The sequence below is a fragment of the Candoia aspera genome, chromosome 8, assembly GCF_035149785.1.
Source record: "Candoia aspera isolate rCanAsp1 chromosome 8, rCanAsp1.hap2, whole genome shotgun sequence".
Taxonomy (NCBI): Eukaryota; Metazoa; Chordata; class Lepidosauria; order Squamata; family Boidae; genus Candoia; species Candoia aspera.
The window spans coordinates 1,013,827-1,032,671 of NC_086160.1; the positions used below are offsets into that span (position 1 = coordinate 1,013,827).

The 18,845-nt window shown below is 44.4% G+C and overlaps 1 protein-coding gene across 1 annotated transcript in view; it reads right to left on the reverse strand.

The window, feature by feature from the left end:
- The window catches only part of RGS12 (regulator of G protein signaling 12), a 72,589-nt gene that overhangs the window by 47,842 nt on the left and 5,902 nt on the right, over nt 1-18,845 (reverse strand). The window contains exons 2-3 of the mRNA XM_063310835.1: nt 13,680-13,799; nt 1,996-2,017 (exon numbers count right to left, since the gene is read on the reverse strand). Coding sequence (XP_063166905.1) covers nt 1,996-2,017; nt 13,680-13,799 — 142 coding nt within the window. The remainder of the gene's footprint in view (nt 1-1,995; nt 2,018-13,679; nt 13,800-18,845) is intronic.

An 18,845-nucleotide genomic window follows, 5' to 3' on the forward strand; every position in this document is an offset into this window, starting at 1 on the left:
GCATGTTTTGCTGCTCTTATTGCCACAAGGTAACTCCTAATAAAGGCCCTTATCCTTGTCCAAAGTCGCTCTTTGAGCCCTTCTAGCACTGCTCCAAGTGTCTCTTCGGCCACTTCTCTTCCTCCTTCACCCTCTGTAAACCAGAGAGCCACCGAGGTCTGTGCACAGATGTGGTCCAGTCTAAGGCCATTGTCATCCTCTCCAAGTGGTGACCAAAACTCAGTTGACCCATGCATTTGAGCCTTCCTTAGGCACCTGGGGTGAACTGATCAAATAGTGGGGGAGGAGAGCAATGACAAGAGACTAATGTCCCCCAACTCCAGATCACACTGCCACTGTCCCAGGTTCATGGACGCCATGAACTCCGAGGCTGCCTCCAAATCTTTGCCCAGGGAAGGCAGGCTGAAGCCCCCCAGCACCATAAGCCTGGGGCACTCCACTGCCAATCCAGACACAGCATTGAGCAGTGTGGACATGGAGGCTGCCATGGAGCACGGAGGTTGGTACAACAGCAGCAATCCCCACTGATCCCTAAGCCCAGTCTCACAAGGGGCTCACAGGGCAGCACCCCCGACAGCCTTCAGAGTCTCCTGAAAATTCACAGCTACCCCCCAGCCCTGCCCCAGGTCACAGCTGGTACCAAACTCAAAACCTGGCTGAGCACATTTCAGAGAGGGGCACCCTCCTCATGCCCAGGCAGGTCTTCTAATTCAGTCAGGACCAGAAATATTGGAACAAGGATAACTGTTCTGGCATTTGGCCTCTGTACACTACCACACTGAAGTTGGAAGGAAACACACCCAGATGGGAGGGAAGTCAGGACTTTCAGCTGTCATTCAAGGGGTTTGACAAAAGTCCGCTAACCATTCAGGAAGTACAGCCAGTTGGATACAAACTGCAGATGGATAATGACCCAAAACAAAAGCTACCCAAGAGTTTCTCAAGGCAAAGAAGTGGGATGTTCTTCAATGGCCAAGTCAGTCACCTGATCTCAACCCAACAGAGCATGCTGTTCACTTAACTGAAGACAAGGCTGAAGGCAGAAAGACCCACAAACAAGCCACAGCTGAAGGCAGCTGCAGTAAAGGCCTGGCAAAGCATCTCGAGGGAGGAAACTCAGCATTGGGCCACGTCCATGGGTTCCAGACTTCAGGCAGTCATTGACTGCAAAGGATTTTCATCCAGGTGTTAAAGGTGATCCTTACATTTGTAATGATGTTGGTTTGTTCCCTTACTTATGAGCCACCAATGATGGGTGTGTGTGTATGCCACTGGCTGTACTTCCTGAATGGTTAGTGCCCAAGTTTTGTCAAATGACAGCTGAAAGTCCTGACTTCGCTCCCGTCTGGGTGTGTTTCCTTTCAACTTCAGTGTGGTGTTATACAGAGGCCAAATGCCAAAACAGTTATCCTTGTTCCACTATTTCTGGTCCTGAGTGTGTATGACAAGTTGGCCCTCTCATCCAAGATTAGATCCCAGATGAGATAGAGACTGACTTGGCATTCAGCAGCAACAGCCAGAATCCAGGGCCACCCAAGGCTCGATGACCAGGCACTGGGGGTGAGTACGGGGGCCAGAACATGGGACTAGTACAAGACGTTGGGTCCGCATTCCCCTTGAGTGACGGCCCCAATTCCCACCATATCTCCCATTGCCCACCATCCCTGCAATGTCCCTGCCTGCCATCAATCCCCCTACGCCCCACATTCTCTGCAGCCCTCCAGAGTCAAGGATCCCACCTACCTACCAACCAAGCTACACCCTTTCTCCCAGGACACTCAGTCCCCTTTGCGTGAATCACACCACCCTCTCCCATCCCCCCTCCCATAACATCAATGTTTAAATGAGTGACTGGTTCAATTTTAAAATGAGTTGATAGATGTTAGACTTAACAGTCTATAAACAAATAAATGTGTGTGCTATTATGCTAAATTTATCATTCATTTTCAAAGTGTCTAAAAAATATCAGTTCTTCATATAAAGTATTTAGCTTACCTCCATCAGACACAGTTGTAGACTGCAGGGAGAGAGAGAGAAAAAAGAGAGAGATGATCAGCTATAAATGCAAACTGAAAAATTCTAAGATCTCAGCCAGATCCTTTATCCTTCCCTCTGATCCAACATTCAGACATTTAGCCCATTCAATGTGATCTGATTCTGTCTACTACTGCAAACAAAATGTTCCTGCTGAAAAAGTAAGTTGTGAATTAATAAAGTTTACTTAAGAGAGAGGGAGAGAGTGGCCTATATCGTCAACCCTTAGTTATAACCTGCATAATATATTTACTTCCAGGATTTCGATGCCACCACAACGACACATCTCTAGGCAGCTCACAAACCACACCGCAAGTGCCACAAGGCCGCTCCGTAGCATCGCAAGGCGCCTTCTGCCAACGCAGCCGGAGGAAAAGCTGCGTTTTCACCGCTTCCTGGAAGGCGGCTAAAGGAGGGAGGGGGCGGCCCAATCGGGGGGGGGGCATGTGTCCAGAGGGTCCAGGCAGTGACAGAGAAGCGCTGCTTTCGGGGCCCGTCGCTTCCCGCCCTGAGAGGGCCCAAAGCGCCCCCTCCTGAGCAGAGCCCACTCGCAAGAGCGAGTCCCACCGGCACCCCACCTGCAGGCTTTTTTCCTTCTGATTTTCACTGGACATTCAGGCATCGTCCAAATCAAAGTACATGCAGCTGTTTAAAAAGGTTCCATGCTCATTTGCCTAACCTTACAGTAAATACACAATACGTAGAATTGTGTAATAACTTTTTCTAAGAAGCAGTTTAGATTTGGCATTTACATAGTACATGCCTTTCTCATTTTTCTGTGTGCTGTTTGTGATGTTGAAAAAAAAAACAGATACAAGAAGAAAAGTGAGCATAAAGCCACAGCTCTCAAAATTGCCACTGCAGCAGAAGTCTTTAGGAACTCCCTATCATAGGCATCAAATTGGTCATTGCTGAAACATTTCTGCAAAAGTAATTCCATAATAGAATCTCTTTGCAATGAAGAATTTAATCTTTATTTTTGAAGTAACCCACACACAGTACTTATCAGAAAATTAGTCACTACATTAAAAAAAAAACTAATAAAAAATTTCAGGTGTTTTGATAGCTTCTGAAAGTACCTTGCTTTCATATTGTTTGTTTGTTGTCTCTCAGCTGCATTTGCCTGAAAGATTAAAGTCAAATAGCAGTATTTTATTATCTTTATTTCTCCTTTCCTTGTTATCAACACTGCCTTCAGGAGATGTACGGACCAGGGCTTTGGGGAAAGAATTATAAATCTTTGCAAGGCTCAAGCACCCATTTTGCACCTTAAATTTTCTCCCTGCAATTTGAAACCCAATTAATTTTAAAATTTGGCTCCTGAACAGGAAAGTATTGAAGAATATAAATGAGGGACCGCATGCAGCTGTGGCTCTCTCATCAGTGTTTCAGAAGAAAGTCACAACGTTCCAAATTGGAGAATGCTACCAGTTCTCTCTCCCCCTGGTCCATGCTACATGGCATATCAGGCAGTAAGGGTTCTCCAGCTCTCTCGGTCTTGGGCGAGTATTTCAGTATCCTTCCATGTGATATGCAATGCCTTCAGGTCTTGTGTCAGTGTTCTTCGCCATGTTATTTGAGGGCATCCTCGTTGTTGTTTAGTGTCAGGAGGAGTCCAGCTCATTGCCATTTTAGGGATCCAGTTCTCCATGCGGAAGATGTGACCAGCCAGCTGAAGTCTTCTACGTGCAACGATGTTATGAATTTTACACGAGCTACTCCTTCATTGATGTGATCAAAATATCGGATCTTTAGAATTCGGCGAAGGAATCTCTGTTGGAAGACGTCAAGCCTCTTGCTGATACTTGCTGATGCCTTCCAAGTCTCGCTGGAATAAATAGCTGTTGGAATCACGATAGAAGTGAACAGATGGAGCTTAATCTTCAGCGATTCGGACAGAGAGGACCAGAACTTAGTCATCCTCTGAAAAACAGCTATTGCCTTCCCAATGCGGCACTTAATGTCCACCTCTGCATCTCCATTCCAGGCGATCACACTACCCAGGTAGGTGAATCTCTCCACTTCCTCTAACTGCTGCAGTCCAAGTACAATTCCCCATACTGGGGCCATGGAGCTCACGTGCCCGATCTTTGATTTCTAGGCTTATCCTGAGGCCAACTTTATTTGCCTCGTCATCCAAGACAGTCGTAGCATGTTGTAGTTTCAGCTCATCTTCCCCAAGCAAGGCAATATCATCAGTGAAATCCAAGTCACCAAGGTGACTTTGGTCAGTCCAATGGATGCCTGTCCCTTTGCGTACTTCAGCTTGCCACATGACATAATCGAGGGCCACAAGGAAGAGGAGTGGGGACAAGATACAACCTTGTCTGACCCCAGTGGTAATTTCGAAAAAGTCCGTATGGCCATTCTCAGTCTTAACACAGCAGCTTGATCATTGGTACAGGTGCTTAAAGATGGCAACAAAGACTGCCGGCAGGCCATATAAACGCAGGATCTGCCAAAGGGACTCTCAATGGACGCCATCAAAAGCTTTTTAAAAAATTGACAGAGTTAATGGCTAACGGGTGCCGATACTCGATACATTGTTCTATGATAATTCTTAAGGTAAAGATTTGCTTGTTGCAGGACCTTCCACAACAGAATCCAGCTTGTTCCATTCTCAGGCCTTGATCAGTGGCATTTCGCAGTCACCTCAAGAGGACTGCGCAAAATGCCTTCCCAGATACTGAGAGAAAGGTGATGCCCTGCCAGTTGGTACATTCAGAGATGTTACCTTTCTTGAGGACTTTAACAATAGCGCCTCTTCACCAGTCTTCCAGGACTGCCCCACTTTGCCAACACTTATTGAACAGCTTTGTCAGCTCTTTCACCATAGCCTGACTGCCATACTTTAGGATCTCTGAAGGTATCTCGTCCAAGCCAGCTGCCTTGTTGTTTTTAAGGCTTCTGATTGCAATTTCGACTTCTTCAATAGTAATCCCACCAGTATTCACCTGGAGCTCTTGCTGGGCATTCTCTTCGTTGAAATTATATGTATTGGTCGGATCTGGGTGATTGAGGGCCTCCTGGAAGTATTCAACCCATCTTCTGTTTTGCTCTTCCTGGGTGACCGGAAGCTTCCTGTCCTGACTTAAAAGCAAAAAACCAAGCTGAGACAAGGAATTACTCTCTAGTGTTTATTATCCGCTCTAGTAGACAGAAAATCCTACCGAACTGAACGAGCGTGGGAAACCCACACAGATAAACCCCCAAACTCAAGGCAGGTCTGCTCTGAGTTTCTTTGAAGGACAGTTCAAAGCCTCTAAACTACGCATGCGTTTTCCCCCCCTGGATAGGGGCCCCCTCCTGCTCACCATCCGTACTCACAACACTTCCCGTTCTTATCCTTGATTGGGACACTGATGCTCTTCCTCGTTCCAGTCAATTCCTTAACAATGCAGTAAAGAGTCTTGGAGTTGTTTTGGTCAGCCGCTTCTTGTGTTTCAGCACCTTTCTGCTCCAGCCATTCTTTCTTATCCTTCCTGCAGCTTTTCTTCACCAGCCGGTCGAGTTCTATGTATCTCTGGCTCATTTTTTCCACTTCATCCACATCTTTGGCTTGATCCCATTTTAGCTTTATACTACCAATTGTGATCGCTAGAATGACAATTCATTCTCTAAACGTCACTGAAAATGTAATGAGCTGGTCAGATCATTCTTTCATATCTGGTGGCAATGTTGTAAAGCCCAACATCTTTGGAATTAATTAATTAATTAATTAATATAGCCACCTAACTCCAATGGCCCATCTTCAAAATGACTCATGTTAGAGTGAAAAATAGTTGAATTTCCATTTCAACCTACAATATTCTTTTTGAATTTTACAAAAAGTCATATTCCTTCAAAGCGTACTGAAGTAGCTTTGTATATGCTTATTTGCTGCAAGGATATTGTACAGTATGTGTTTTACTGGAAACATAACCCCTTAGTTAGAATGACTAAGTAAGCTGTGGGAGCATGTCTAGAATACCTTTGAGTCTTAAGCTGTTCCTGGACTGTACATGGATCATACATGGATTAGTACCGCATCCAAAGTTGGGGTTCCTCTATGCGCGGAGTCTGCATTTCAGTTCCACAGGATACCTGCATCAGGACAGACCTTTAGCGATACGGACTGAATTTACTGTAGCGCAGGGTACCTAACCTTACTCAGGGATATGCACTGTTTTGACTATGTTTCACTTATTCAGCTATTTAGTCTCTATGACACTGTTGGACAGTCCTTGTTTATTCGTTTGTATTTTATTCCCTTGTCTTTCTTCTTATTTCTTCTTATTTCTGTTTACGTATCTTCTTTAAAATGTCTAATATGAAAAAATAAAGTAGTGATCAACCCTCCTTCCCCCAAAACACTATCAGAGAAGAGGATTGCAAAATGCAGCCTGAAATGTGAAGTCCATCAGCTGGAAGAAAATAAATTGGTCCCATAATCCCCTTGGTGGCAGCATCTTGAAGAGAGCCTTCCTCGGTCCCAGCTTGAACACGCGCCAGTGGTGGGATGTGGGGCAGCTCCTCCTCCCTCGAAGCAGAGGTGGTCCAGCTCCAGCCCTGGGAGCCCATTCTCTTCCGGCCATGCCCCTGAAGGGTCTGGCCACCTGGGGGAATTGAGGGAGGGGCGATGAGGCCCCAAGCTGAGGCTGTGAGGACAGGGCAGCCTCAGCCTTGAGAAGACCCCGGAGACCCATCCACTGAAAGATCTGCTTCACTTGTTTTCGCACGCAGATGTGATCCTCCTCTTTCTCTGGGAGCTCAAGGGGGGCCCACGCTCCCTTGTTTTATCCCCACAACCACCCCGAGGGAGACAAATGGCTGAAGGCCACCCAGGGAACACTGGGGTCAAGCAGAGACTTGAACTTAGGTCTCTTTGGACCATGTCTACTTCCGACGCTAGCCACTGAAGCCTTTCTCCTTATTCCGAAGAGGACCACTCTTCTGGTGCCCAGAGGGATGTCAGCTCAAAGACCGCCAAGGCACAGAAGGCTTGACTGAAGTTAAGGAAGGCAGATTCTGAGGGACACTAGAGATGTTCAGGGAGAGGCTGGACGGTCTAGGAGTGTTAATCTGGATTCCTGCACAGAGCAGGGGTTGACCCTGTGGCCTCAGGGGCCCTTCCAACTCAAAGATCATATGATCCTGAGCAGAGCAATCTTCAATCAAAATGTATTTACGATCCAAAACCAAACTCAATAAAAGGCTAGTATACAATACAATAACTATACAAGGGCATTTAAAATTGCGAGAAAATCCTAAAGCAATTAGCAGCTAACAGTTACAAGCATGAAGGAGGAACGAGACGGTTTCTAACAGCTATAGCTATTGTTAAGAATTTTGCAGCTTTCATTGAGGTTTCTGAAAAGTGCTCACCCAGGAGAAGGGTAATAGCTTCCTGGCTGCAATGGCAATAAGAGCTGTCAACAGTTGGAATATTAAACTTGATCGCCATTGGGTGTACAATGGACCTTTTGATAGCACGTGTGGGACAGATTCTGCCTCCAAGTCTGAACAGAAACAAGCTTGGCTTTCCTATGGGGTGCTTAGATATCTGCTGGCTGTTGTACTGATAGGTAGCACCCCAATTCGGGCCTATGTGGAGCACACAAGATGTTATAGAAATATCTAGGGACAGACCAGAGAGGAGGAGCAATTGTGCTAAAAGGAGATGGGAGACTTTGGCTCTGTCATTTAGGGTATCTAGATCCCAAATCCTCTGCTTTAGTTCAGCCAGGGTTTTATCAAGTACCAAAGCAGGTAATGCTGACAAGGTTAGACCGCAATATGCCAAATTTGCCTTCTTAGGTTGGAAGAGAACCTCTCCAGCAAGGTGAGATAAACTAAGGAAGTTTCCTGGTAGTCTTGCTTCAGCCAGAATCTAAGATGACAAAGTCTTAACAGGGCCCCAAGGGAAATGCAGCCTAATTCTTGTCGTGTTAGGGCACTGGAAGTTGAATAAGGAACTTGTAGTAAGATTTTCAGGAATTTTGACTGGATTGATCCTAAACTAGGACACTCCTTATAAATACACAACTGAGCATCAAACCCAGAACTTTAGCTTTAAATAGTTTAATAGCTGCTGGGACATAATTGTTACCAAACTGACCTGCAAATTTAGTAATTACAAGGGATGCTTTGGGGGATTTTTGTTTGAGTAGACCAACATGTAGAAGACTGAAAATGGAGACCCAGATTTTTGAAGGATCTTACCTACTCAATGAGTTTGCTGTTAATTGCCCATCTAATTGGGGTCTTAAAGCATTTCCTAGAGAAACCAGTGCTTTTGTTTTGAACTAATTTATTTCAAGGTGTTCTCTAGAGCAGTAAAGAGATAGAGCATTGACGCATCCTCAGAGGCCTATTTGGGTTACAGACAGCATGGATGCATCATTAGCATAAAGAAGAATAGAGATGGGGCAGTGGGCAAGGGAGGAAGGATGCAATTCTGGCTTATCAAGCATCTCAACAATATTATTAATGTAAAAGTTGAATAGTAGTGGGGTGAGGGTGCAGCCTGTTTTGTTGCTGTTATTTGTTGTTTTTCAAGATGGTGGGACACAGCTATGAGTTTACTCATCTCCCATTCCAACATTTTTAAATACATTTTTTTAAATTTTAACTAATTTCTTTAACTTTCAGTTTTTAACCCCCAATTTTTATCTTGTTGACCCCTGTGCGTCTGGCTCTGTCTGGTTTTCTTTTAACTGGGTACTTTTTCTTAATCTTAATGGGGAGGAGGAAGAAGAGGACTCATTCAAGCTCTGGGCTTAGAAGCCCAAGAAAATCCTTGAAGTTGCTAAGAGTTGATGATGTGGTCCCTGAATCCAACTGCATGCAAGTAAGCGCTACTGATTTGTTTCCTGTTAGTAATTGGTTCAACCCTTTGGCTGACCCTCAAGTGGAGATAGTTCTAGAGGCAGAGGCAGATGCTGTGAGCAACCAGAGCAATCTTTTCGGCTTACTAAAGTTCTCACTGTCTGAGACTGTGCTGCAAATGATCTGCCTGCCTGTCTGTCATCTAATCCGTCCATTCATAGGAATTAAAACATTAATGACACACACACACACACACAAACACACAGACAAACCAAGCACACTGGCTGCATGTACTTGAGGGTTCAACATCTGACCAAGTTTCCCTCATTTTTCCCTCATCATCTATCATTTCTTGCCAGCAGCTGTTCCTACTGAGAAGAGGTACATGGCCTCTACACGAAATAGATATTGAATATTTTCCTTTGGAGAAGAACATGACAGATCTCCGAATATCAGGGGTTCACGTGTTAAATCGACAAACCAGGGTAAAGCATTGCCCTCCTGTCGCCGAACCCACAACGTCCCCACAGAAAATGTGCACCACAATCCAGTGCAAGGCTACATAGACAGAAGCTTCATTTGGTCTTATGTGGTTTTGTTCTCAACCAGGGGCACATACAAACACTTTCTCCCGAATAGAATAGTCCCACTGTTTTAACATTCTCTCTTTCTTTTTTTCAGCAATCTGCTGAAAAGGAATGAAGAACTTTATGACTCCAGGATGTAAGTCGCCAATGATAGTTGCTGTTTTTCTTTCTTTAGCCTGACCTTTTAAATGCTCCATTCTGATCCTTTGAAATATTTCCCTCTATTTAATTCAAAAAATGGTAAAAAATTAAAGCAAAGCAAAACTGACGATTAGATTCTGAACGAGCCATAAAATAATTGAGCCATTGGAAACCAACAAAAGCAGCTAAGAAAACATATAGAAAATAATAAATACTTTAAATTACTCAGAAAACATAAATGTGTAGGTCACTATTTACATAAGAATACTAAGAAATCATTGTATTGCTGATTTACATAACCAAATAACTAATATAGCAAATCACCCATCTACGGAATAAAGAAAAATAATGGGAGAAAAAAACCCTTTTTCTAAGATACAATGTACTGTAGATTATAAAGGTTCTCTTTTTAGAAAAGTGGAAGATACTTACGTGGCTGGCTTTGCAAATCTCATCCATGAACAAACAGACCTGAAGGCCTTATCTCTCATTTAAGTAAAATTCTTGGCCAGGTTGCTGGGACATGTTCCGCTCTCCTGGCTCACAAGACAAATGGGAGCACGAGGGGTCTGCTCGTCCGTCCGTCCGTCCGTCCTTCCTCCCTCCCCGCCAGAGGGGACCCACCCAGGTTAAACAGAGGCTTCTCCCCTGCGCTATAAAATAGGGAAGCAGCTCAAACTCAAGGCTTTAAATTCTGCTGTGACAATCCCTGCATAGCAACAAGCCATCTACCAAGATAGCGTATGAGTGGGTCATCCGCCTGAAATCTCTCTCACTGAGCGGTTTTTAAATTCTTTCTTTAGGCAACCGAGCTAGCTCCGGATTCAAGCAGTCCTGTAGAAAGCTTGTTACAATTTGCCGTTTCTTGGCATGTGGCTGCATGTTCATCTCAAGATTATAATTGCGTGCAAGTCTGCTTGTGTCTTGCTCCAATCGACTTGCCTTTTCTTTGCTCCTTTGAGTAAGTTTACAAGATTCTCCTTCCTGGTAGAACAGGATTCCCACAAAATCGGTACCACACCCACCTATTTTAAATCAGCAGGCTCTGAAATGTTGAAGAGTGTCTTCAAGAATGTTCTAACGTAATACAGAACAAATTAATAAAGTAAGTCACTCCCAAAAAGTAAATTCTGAGCCACTGCTTCCAAGGTTACCTTAGACTCACTCAGTTGGGAGCAAGACTCAGAAACACCTGCCATAGTCTCACTTGAGACAGACAGAATTGCTATAACCTTCTTTGCTGCTAACAAGGGTGGGATGTCATTTGCACACCAATTATACATGGACCGAAGCAAACCAAGATGGTCAGGAATTGGTTCAGGATTTTCAAGTTATGCTCTGAAATCCATTTTTAAATGTGTGTATTTTTTTTTGGTTTGGGAAAGGATATGATGAAATCTGCAGTAATAGTACCTCCCATATGGAAGAATGTGCATGATAAATTCCAGGGTAAATGCACTGAACTTTACCCCTGGGGGTTGCGGCAGAAATATAAAGGACACTCGCTGCTGGTTTTGTAGTAATGTACCCCTTGTAATAACTTTAAGTGGTCTATATATCATATTTTATACATATTTTACTCTTTTTATTATTCTTTTTAATATTTTACATACCATATTTTTATAGACACTTATATTTGATAGAATATTAGCCATGATAATGTAAATTAATAAGATCATTTTTAAATTTGATTAAGGGGCTCATTTACATTGTGATCTAAATGTATTTTAGCATTTAATTGGAACTTGTAAATTCAAATTCAAAATTATTTTAAATCAGATGGTTCATATTTTAAGGCTAATGTGTGTATCTTTATAGAATTGTATCTTGTACTGGTCAGTGACCATAATAAAATTGAACCGGTGTAATAAATGGGCTGTTCGCTTTACTAATCTAGCTCAGAAAAGGCTGTCCTTGATATTGGACTCTTGTGTAAATGCCACTGTGAAGAAGGTCTTGGAATACTAAATAACCGCCAACTAAATATGAGCTGCAAAAAAGGCAAATGCAGTTTTAGGCTGTGTCAACAGACGCATAATTTCCAAATCATTCAACTCTGTTCTGCGCTGGTCAGGCCCCGCTGCAGGTACTGGTTCTGGACCCCACAGTTTTAAGCAGGGTTCACCGAAGCTGAAGGGCCTCCCCGCTCCCTGCCTTTATCCTAAGGAGAGCCAGGGAGGGTCCAGCCTGAGACGCCTCCTCAACGTCCACTCCTGCTTTGGGCTGAGGTTCCCCTTATCAGAGCGCTGCCACGGCTCTTCCTCCTCTCCCTCCAGGTCAGTCCCATGGCCCCCTGCATCCTGCTGCTTGTGGATATATCCCTGCCCTGCCCGGCGGGTGAAAGCAGCCAGAGGTGACAGGAGGCTGGGTGTGTGGGTGACAAACGCATCCTTGAGTGAAAAGGTGGAGAGACAGTGGTGGGTCCCCTCCTGAAGAAATTATTGCTTTACTCAGCTGTTTTAGACAACTACCACCCAGTCTCTAACCTTCCCTTTTTGTGAAAGATTGTTGAGAATACAGCTGGGCAACATTGCAAACAACCCCAAATGAAAGGGATTATCTGGGCCCTTTTCAGTCAGGATTCAGGCCTGGGTGTGGGACTGAACCAGACTGGTTACTCTGGTTGATGACCTTTGGTGGGACCAGAACGGGGGAGAAAAGTGTAACTATCCTTGTTCTACTGAACTTGTCAGTGGCGTTTGGTATCACTGAATATGGTACACTCCTGGGCCTGCTGTGAGGTCTGGGGCGGGGAACACTATTCGTTAGTTGTCCTCCTTCTTCCTGAATTGGCACAGCCAGTCAATGGTGGTGGGTAGAGAGAAGGTGGGCTGCTGGTCATCCCCTTACAGGTGCTGCAGAGTGCAGTCCTCTCTCCCTGCTGTTTAACATCTACATGAAACGGTTAGGAGAGATCATCTACCAGCACAGGATGAGGTATCATCAACATGCTGATGATAACCTTTTGTCTATCTCTACTCCAGGCATCAGATCCACTGCCTTGCCTGGTCCAGATTGTTAGATTCTGGATAAGAAGAAAGAAACTCAGAATCCTATAAATTCAGAATGCCTGTGGATTTGGAAGCTGACTGAAGACAGAGATAGTCCATCTTTGGCTCTGGATGGGGTAGTGCTCTCCTAAAGAGAGCTGGTCTGGGGTCCTCCTGGCCTTACAGCTCCTGATTCAGAAGCAGGTGGAAGCTCTGGCCAGAAGGCCCTGTACACAATTACATCTTCTATGCCATTTACAGACTTTACTGGATCAGGAGATTCTTCTCACAGTTAGTCATGCCCTCCTCACTTTGCAAATGGATTATCACAGTGCATTCCACACGGGGCTGTGCTTGAAGACCATGCAGATATTTCAGCTGGTGGCCCAGGTACACCAAAGTTTCCCATGCAACACTACTATCACAGGAACTGCTGTGCTGGCCAGTTAGCTTCTGGGTGAATTCAAAGTGCTGGCTGACATCTTTAAGCCCTACATACCCGGGATATCGCTGACTACTTTCTCCAAGTTGAATCTGCCTACCTATGACATCTGGGAGAGGCAGCTTGCTGAGGATTCCACCACCAAGGTCTCACCATCTTCAGGGACCTGAAGCTCTCTTGGTGATGTCCCTCTTCCTTGGAATGACTTATCCCAGCCTATTCAGACCAACCCCCTTCCTTCTATGTTTTCAGAGAGTTGTAAAAACGTAATTCTTCAGAAGGGCATCTGGGGACAAGAAAGAATGCCACCCCACCTGGTGGCATGATGGATTGACTGACTGATACCAAGCTCCCTGAGAAGCTAGACCCATACAAAGGAAGTGAACATCAAAGCTTTAAAGTGCCCTATGCCACCACCCAACCATCCACGAAGGCTAAATAAATAATTCTGTATATCCCTCTATAAGAAAACCTTTGCAGTTATGAATACTGAATATTGTTAAGAATAAGTAGAATTTAGACTCAGAAATTAGGAACCATGGAAGCGTAAAGGCTTTAGACAGAGTATCCAAAAGTACATTTGTACTTACTTTCTGTTACTTTTCCTGCAACAAAAAGAATTAACTTATTAATGCTCATTTGCCCATCTTCCTAGGAAATCATGGAAGTCACAGTTACCTCAAGATCATCAAGCGAACGAGTAACGCTGAATCTCTTTGAGCGTCCAAATGATCTTCGAGCTGAAGAAGAACGCTGGAGTAGTTGTACCAATCCAAAACCAGGTCCAAATTTTGCATTCTAAATAAGCCACAAGATAGATATTTAATTAGGTTTCAATCTTCATTCTTCATGGCTGATATCTATTTATCCTTGTACTTCCTTAAAAGCAAATTGTATTGAACATTGTTTTAAAGCCAACCCCTACCCACAAAGGGGCATAAGCAGAAAAGTGCTTGTGCACCAAAAGCTGCCCTCTTGACAGCTGGGATTTGCCTTCTTCAGTGGAGGCCACCCGGCCTCAGGGGTTCCCCCTCTCTGGGGAGGGTGGGGGCCTAGAGATCTCTGGCCACAAATACCTGCCCAGAGCCAGGCCAGGCCAACAACAAGAAGGAAGCTGAATGAATTACCACTGAATAAAACCAATTATCTGTAGAATAAGGTGCCCCGTTTATAAAATCAATCAAACTGCCCCTGGCAGAATTACAGATGCTATTCTCTCTCTTTCACACACCCACACCCACACCCCACTCCTTTGCATAAAAATGCCTCACACATATTCCACCCCTTCCTTTCAGAAGACACAGCAGAAACCCCAAGGAAATCAACGGAATGGAGGAGGAGAGGAGAGAAATAAAGAATAGAACTGGGCAGTGATGAAGGGAAGGCAGAAGAGAGATGCCCCTGTTTAGGCATTACAAGTGGGGTTAGATTCATCAAGCCACACACAGACAGACAGACAGACACACGCCGCCAACAGCAGGACACCTTCAGGCAGGCATCTCCTTTGCAGCAAGAGGGCTCCTGCCCATTCCTTGGCTCCCCACAGCTTCTTCTCCTCTTTTCCACCAAAACAGGGCCATCTCCCCCTCAATTCCCAGGTAACTGTTTGGGGGCAAAACCCTCCTCATTTTCCTCATGCTGGGGAAATAACAGTATCTACAATCCTTTTGTATAAACAGAGGAACACCCATGCGGAGGAGGAAAGTTCCTCCTTTGCAAACAGACCCACGAGAGATACAGCACAACCTTCAACCCCCGCTGGAGCTCTCCACGCTGCACTCCGGACATTTGAGTTTCTCCACTTTTGCAGAACCTCGACGGCCTAAAATGAGAGATCTGTTCATTTGACTCCACTCCCAGCGAAGGAACAATTCCAGTAGGGTCAGGGTTGGGCGAGACGTAAACATACCACTTGCTTTTAATAGTCACAAGTTAGACTATACATTAAAATATAGTGTGTGTATATACTGTATGCTAATGTAGAAGAGCATAATCTCTTCAAAGGAAACAGACCCAACAAAGGGGGGAGGGGAGTATCACATCACACATGAAGAATATCTGCATCTGTATGGAAATTCACGACACCAACAGTATAAAACCTGCTAAAAGTTTCTGGGTGAAAATCAAGGGAAAGAGGAACAAAAGTAACACTCTCGTGGGAACATACCACAGGCCACCCAATGCATCAGGAGATATGGATGAAACATTCGCAAGACAGTCAGCCGAGGTGGCCAGAAAAGAGAGCGTGGTGGAATTTCAGCTGCCTGGACATCAACCTCTGCAGCCAGCGGGAGGGCCGAGAGATCACTGGGGTGCCTTGCAGGCAACGTCACCATCCAACGGTGGAGGAAAGGACCATGGGGCCAGCTATGCTGGACCTGGTCCTTAATACAGGGAGGAAAGTGTTGAAGACACGGAAGTGGCAGGGCGTCTGGGAGAGAGGGACCATGTCCTCCTGGAACTCACCATATTGCAGACAGAGAGACAAATCAGTGTTCCTGATCTTCAACAACCTAAAGGGAAAAGTAGGAAGAATTCCATGGATAGAAATCCTAAAGGAAAAAACAATTCAGGAGGGCTGGGAAATTCTGAAAAATAAGATAATTAAGGTCTAAACACAAATACTGAAGAGAAAGAAAGATGGGAGATCAAAGTGGGTGCATAAAGAGCTTCCTGATAAGCTGAGAAACAAAAAGGACAAGTTTAAAAAATGAAAAGGGTGCATGTAATAAAAGCATGGTACGTGTGGGACAAGAGGAAAGTCCTGAAAGTGATCGGTCCACCAGCTGGAGAATTTGGCAAGAAGGTGCTGGGCAACAGGCAGAAGGTCAGATCGCTTAGTTTCTATTTTGCATCTGTGTTTTGCAAATGGAAAAGGTAGTCAGAAGCCATACCTGGAGGGGGGGGGCGGGGCAGAAGAGATACGGTAAGAAATTGCTGAGGAAAACACCTAGCTTCCCTGTTATGAATTCAAGTCTCCAGGACCAGATAGATTACATTCCAGGGTGCTAAAGGAACTGGCAAGACTACTGACTCCTAAAATGTAAGGGAAGTGCCAGAAGACTGAAGAAGAGCTAATGATCTTCCCATATTTAAAAAAGGGAAAAAATGGACCCAAGAAACTACAGACATCCTGAAGAGTGAGACTGAGTGGGCCTTAAGAAGCATTGCTAAGAACAAGGCAGCAGGAGACGACGGCATCCCAGCTGAACTGTTCAAAATCTTGCAAGATGATGCTGTCAAGGTAATGCATGCTATATGCCAGCAAATTTGGAAAACACAGGAATGGCCATCAGATTGGAAAATATCAACTTATATCCCGATACCAAAAAAGGGAAACACTAAAGAATGTTCAAACTATCGAACAGTGGCACTCATTTCACATGCCAGTAAGGTAATGCTCAAGATCCTGCAAGGTAGACTTCAGTAATTCATGGAGCGAGAATTGCCAGATGTACAAGCTGGGTTTAGAAAAGGCAGAGGAACTAGGGACCAAATTGCTAATATCCGCTGGATAATGGAAAAAGCCAGGGAGTTTCAGAAAAACATCTATTTTTGTTTTATTGACTATTCTAAAGCCTTTCACTGTGTGGACAACAAATTGTGGCAAGTTCTTAGCGGTATGGGGATACCAAGTCATCTTGTATGCCTCCTGAAGAGTCTGTATAACGACCAAGTAGCAACGGTAAGAACAGACCACGGAACAACGGACTGGTTTAAGATTGGGAAAGGAGTACGGCAGGGCTGTATACTCTCACCCTACCTATTCAACTTGTATGAGAACACATCATGCGACATGCTGGGCTTGAGGAATCCAAGGCTGGAGTTAAAATTGCTGGAGGAAACATTCACAATCTCAGATATGCAGATGATACCACTTTGATGGCTGAAAGTGAAGAGGAACTGAGGAGCCTTATGATGAAGGTGAAAGAAGAAAGTGCAAAAGCTGGCTTGCAGCTAAACCTCAAAAAAACCAAGATTATGGCATCCAGCTTGACTGATAACTGGCAGATAGAGGGAGAAAATGTAGAAGCAGTGACTTTGTATTTCTAGATGCGAAGATTACTGCAGATGCTGACTGCAGTCAGGAAATCAGAAGATGTTTAATCCTTGGGAGAAGAGCAATGACAAAGCTCGATAAAATAGTTAAGAGCAGAGACATCACACAAAGGTCCGCATAGTTAAAGCAATGGTGTTCCCTGTAGTAACATATGGCTGCGAGAGCTGGACCATAAGGAAGGCTGAGCGAAGGAAGATTGATGCTTTTGAACACACCGTCAAAGCTATCCCCAATATTGTTATCCTTCCTATACAGATCTTCCGTATATTCTTGCCATCTTTTCTTGATCTCTTCTTCTTCTGTTAGGTCCTTGCCATCTTTGTTTTTGATCATACCCATTTTGGCCTGGAATTTACCTCCGATGTTTCTAATTTTCTGGAAGAGGTCTCTTGTCCTTCCTATTCTATTGTCTTCTTCCACTTCCGCACATTGCTTGTTTAAAAATAATTCCTTATCTCTTCTGGCTAACCTCTGGAATTTTGCCTTTAATTGGGCATATCTCCCCCTATCACTGTTGCCTTTTGCTTTCCTTCTTTCTTGGGCTACTTCTAGTGTCTCAGCAGACAGCCACTTTGCCTTCTTGGTTTTCTCTTTCTTTGGGATGTATTTTGTTGCCACCTCCTGAACAATGTTGCGAACTTCTGTCCAGAGTTCTTCCGGGACCCTATCTACTAAGTCCAGTCCCTTAAATCGATTCTTCACCTCCACTGCTGTCCTAGTTCACATGAAATAAAACAAACAAACGAAACAACCATATTTTTCTTTTAAAAAGAGCCTATCTTTGAAGATTTGTCTCCTAAACTAAGATCAATATTTGAAGGGCACAGCTAAGTCAGAGGAGGACTTCTTTCTCTGCCTCTGCCAGCAGGAAATCAAAGCATAATTAGGCAGAAATTTAGCTTTAATTGTGACAAATTAATTCATAACATGAATGCTAATTTTGAAACACAATCCCAGAAAAAAGAAGTGCTGCATTCACATTCTTATCCTTATTACCCTTTCCAAACAACAGAAATCTGCAAGGGGCTCTTCATTTTAGTAATGACTGCTTTGATCCTTCTAAAAATGGCCTTCAAATTTCGTAGGTGTCCATAGATTTTCCTCCAACAGCTCAAGAGAACAGATCTACAGCTCCTCCTCCAATTTTTTCCCACAACATCCACCAGGCATGGTGAGAGAGAGTGTTTGACCCAAAGTATCCAGCGAGCCTCCATGCCTCAGGGTGGATCTGTTCCATCCTCCCCCGTCCCAGTCCACGATGTAGCCACTTCACCAGGGTGCTCTCGCTACGAGTACTTTGCTGCCTTCATCAAATGCATCCTCGCCCATTTCACGTGGCAGACGCTCCTCAGAAGGGTCTGAACGGCGTTCGCAGTTCAGAAGGGTCTGAACGGCCCTTCCATCCCACGCAGTTCCCTTTTGCAACCTCAGCTTTCATCTGGTTCTGTAGCTACTCAATCTTCCAGAGAAGATGTGCTCAACCTTGCTTCAGACTTGCTTAGAAAGGTGCCGGCTGAGGCTGCCTACAGCTCAGAGCCGTAGTTAGCTACAGAACAGGTAATTACTTAAAGTGACAACAAAGTTTAGACTGAAGAAATGTTATAATCATTCAGAAAAGACCTGTGGCCAACTCAGTAAAACCAGTCTTGGGTATTCCCCCCCAGTGTGTGCAAATGTAAGCAATTCACCCACTTGCTTTCACAGACACACTCCAAAAAGGACTATGGTGGGACAAAGACTAAATTAATGTTAGTGGAGTTAATGACTACTTACTAATTTCATTG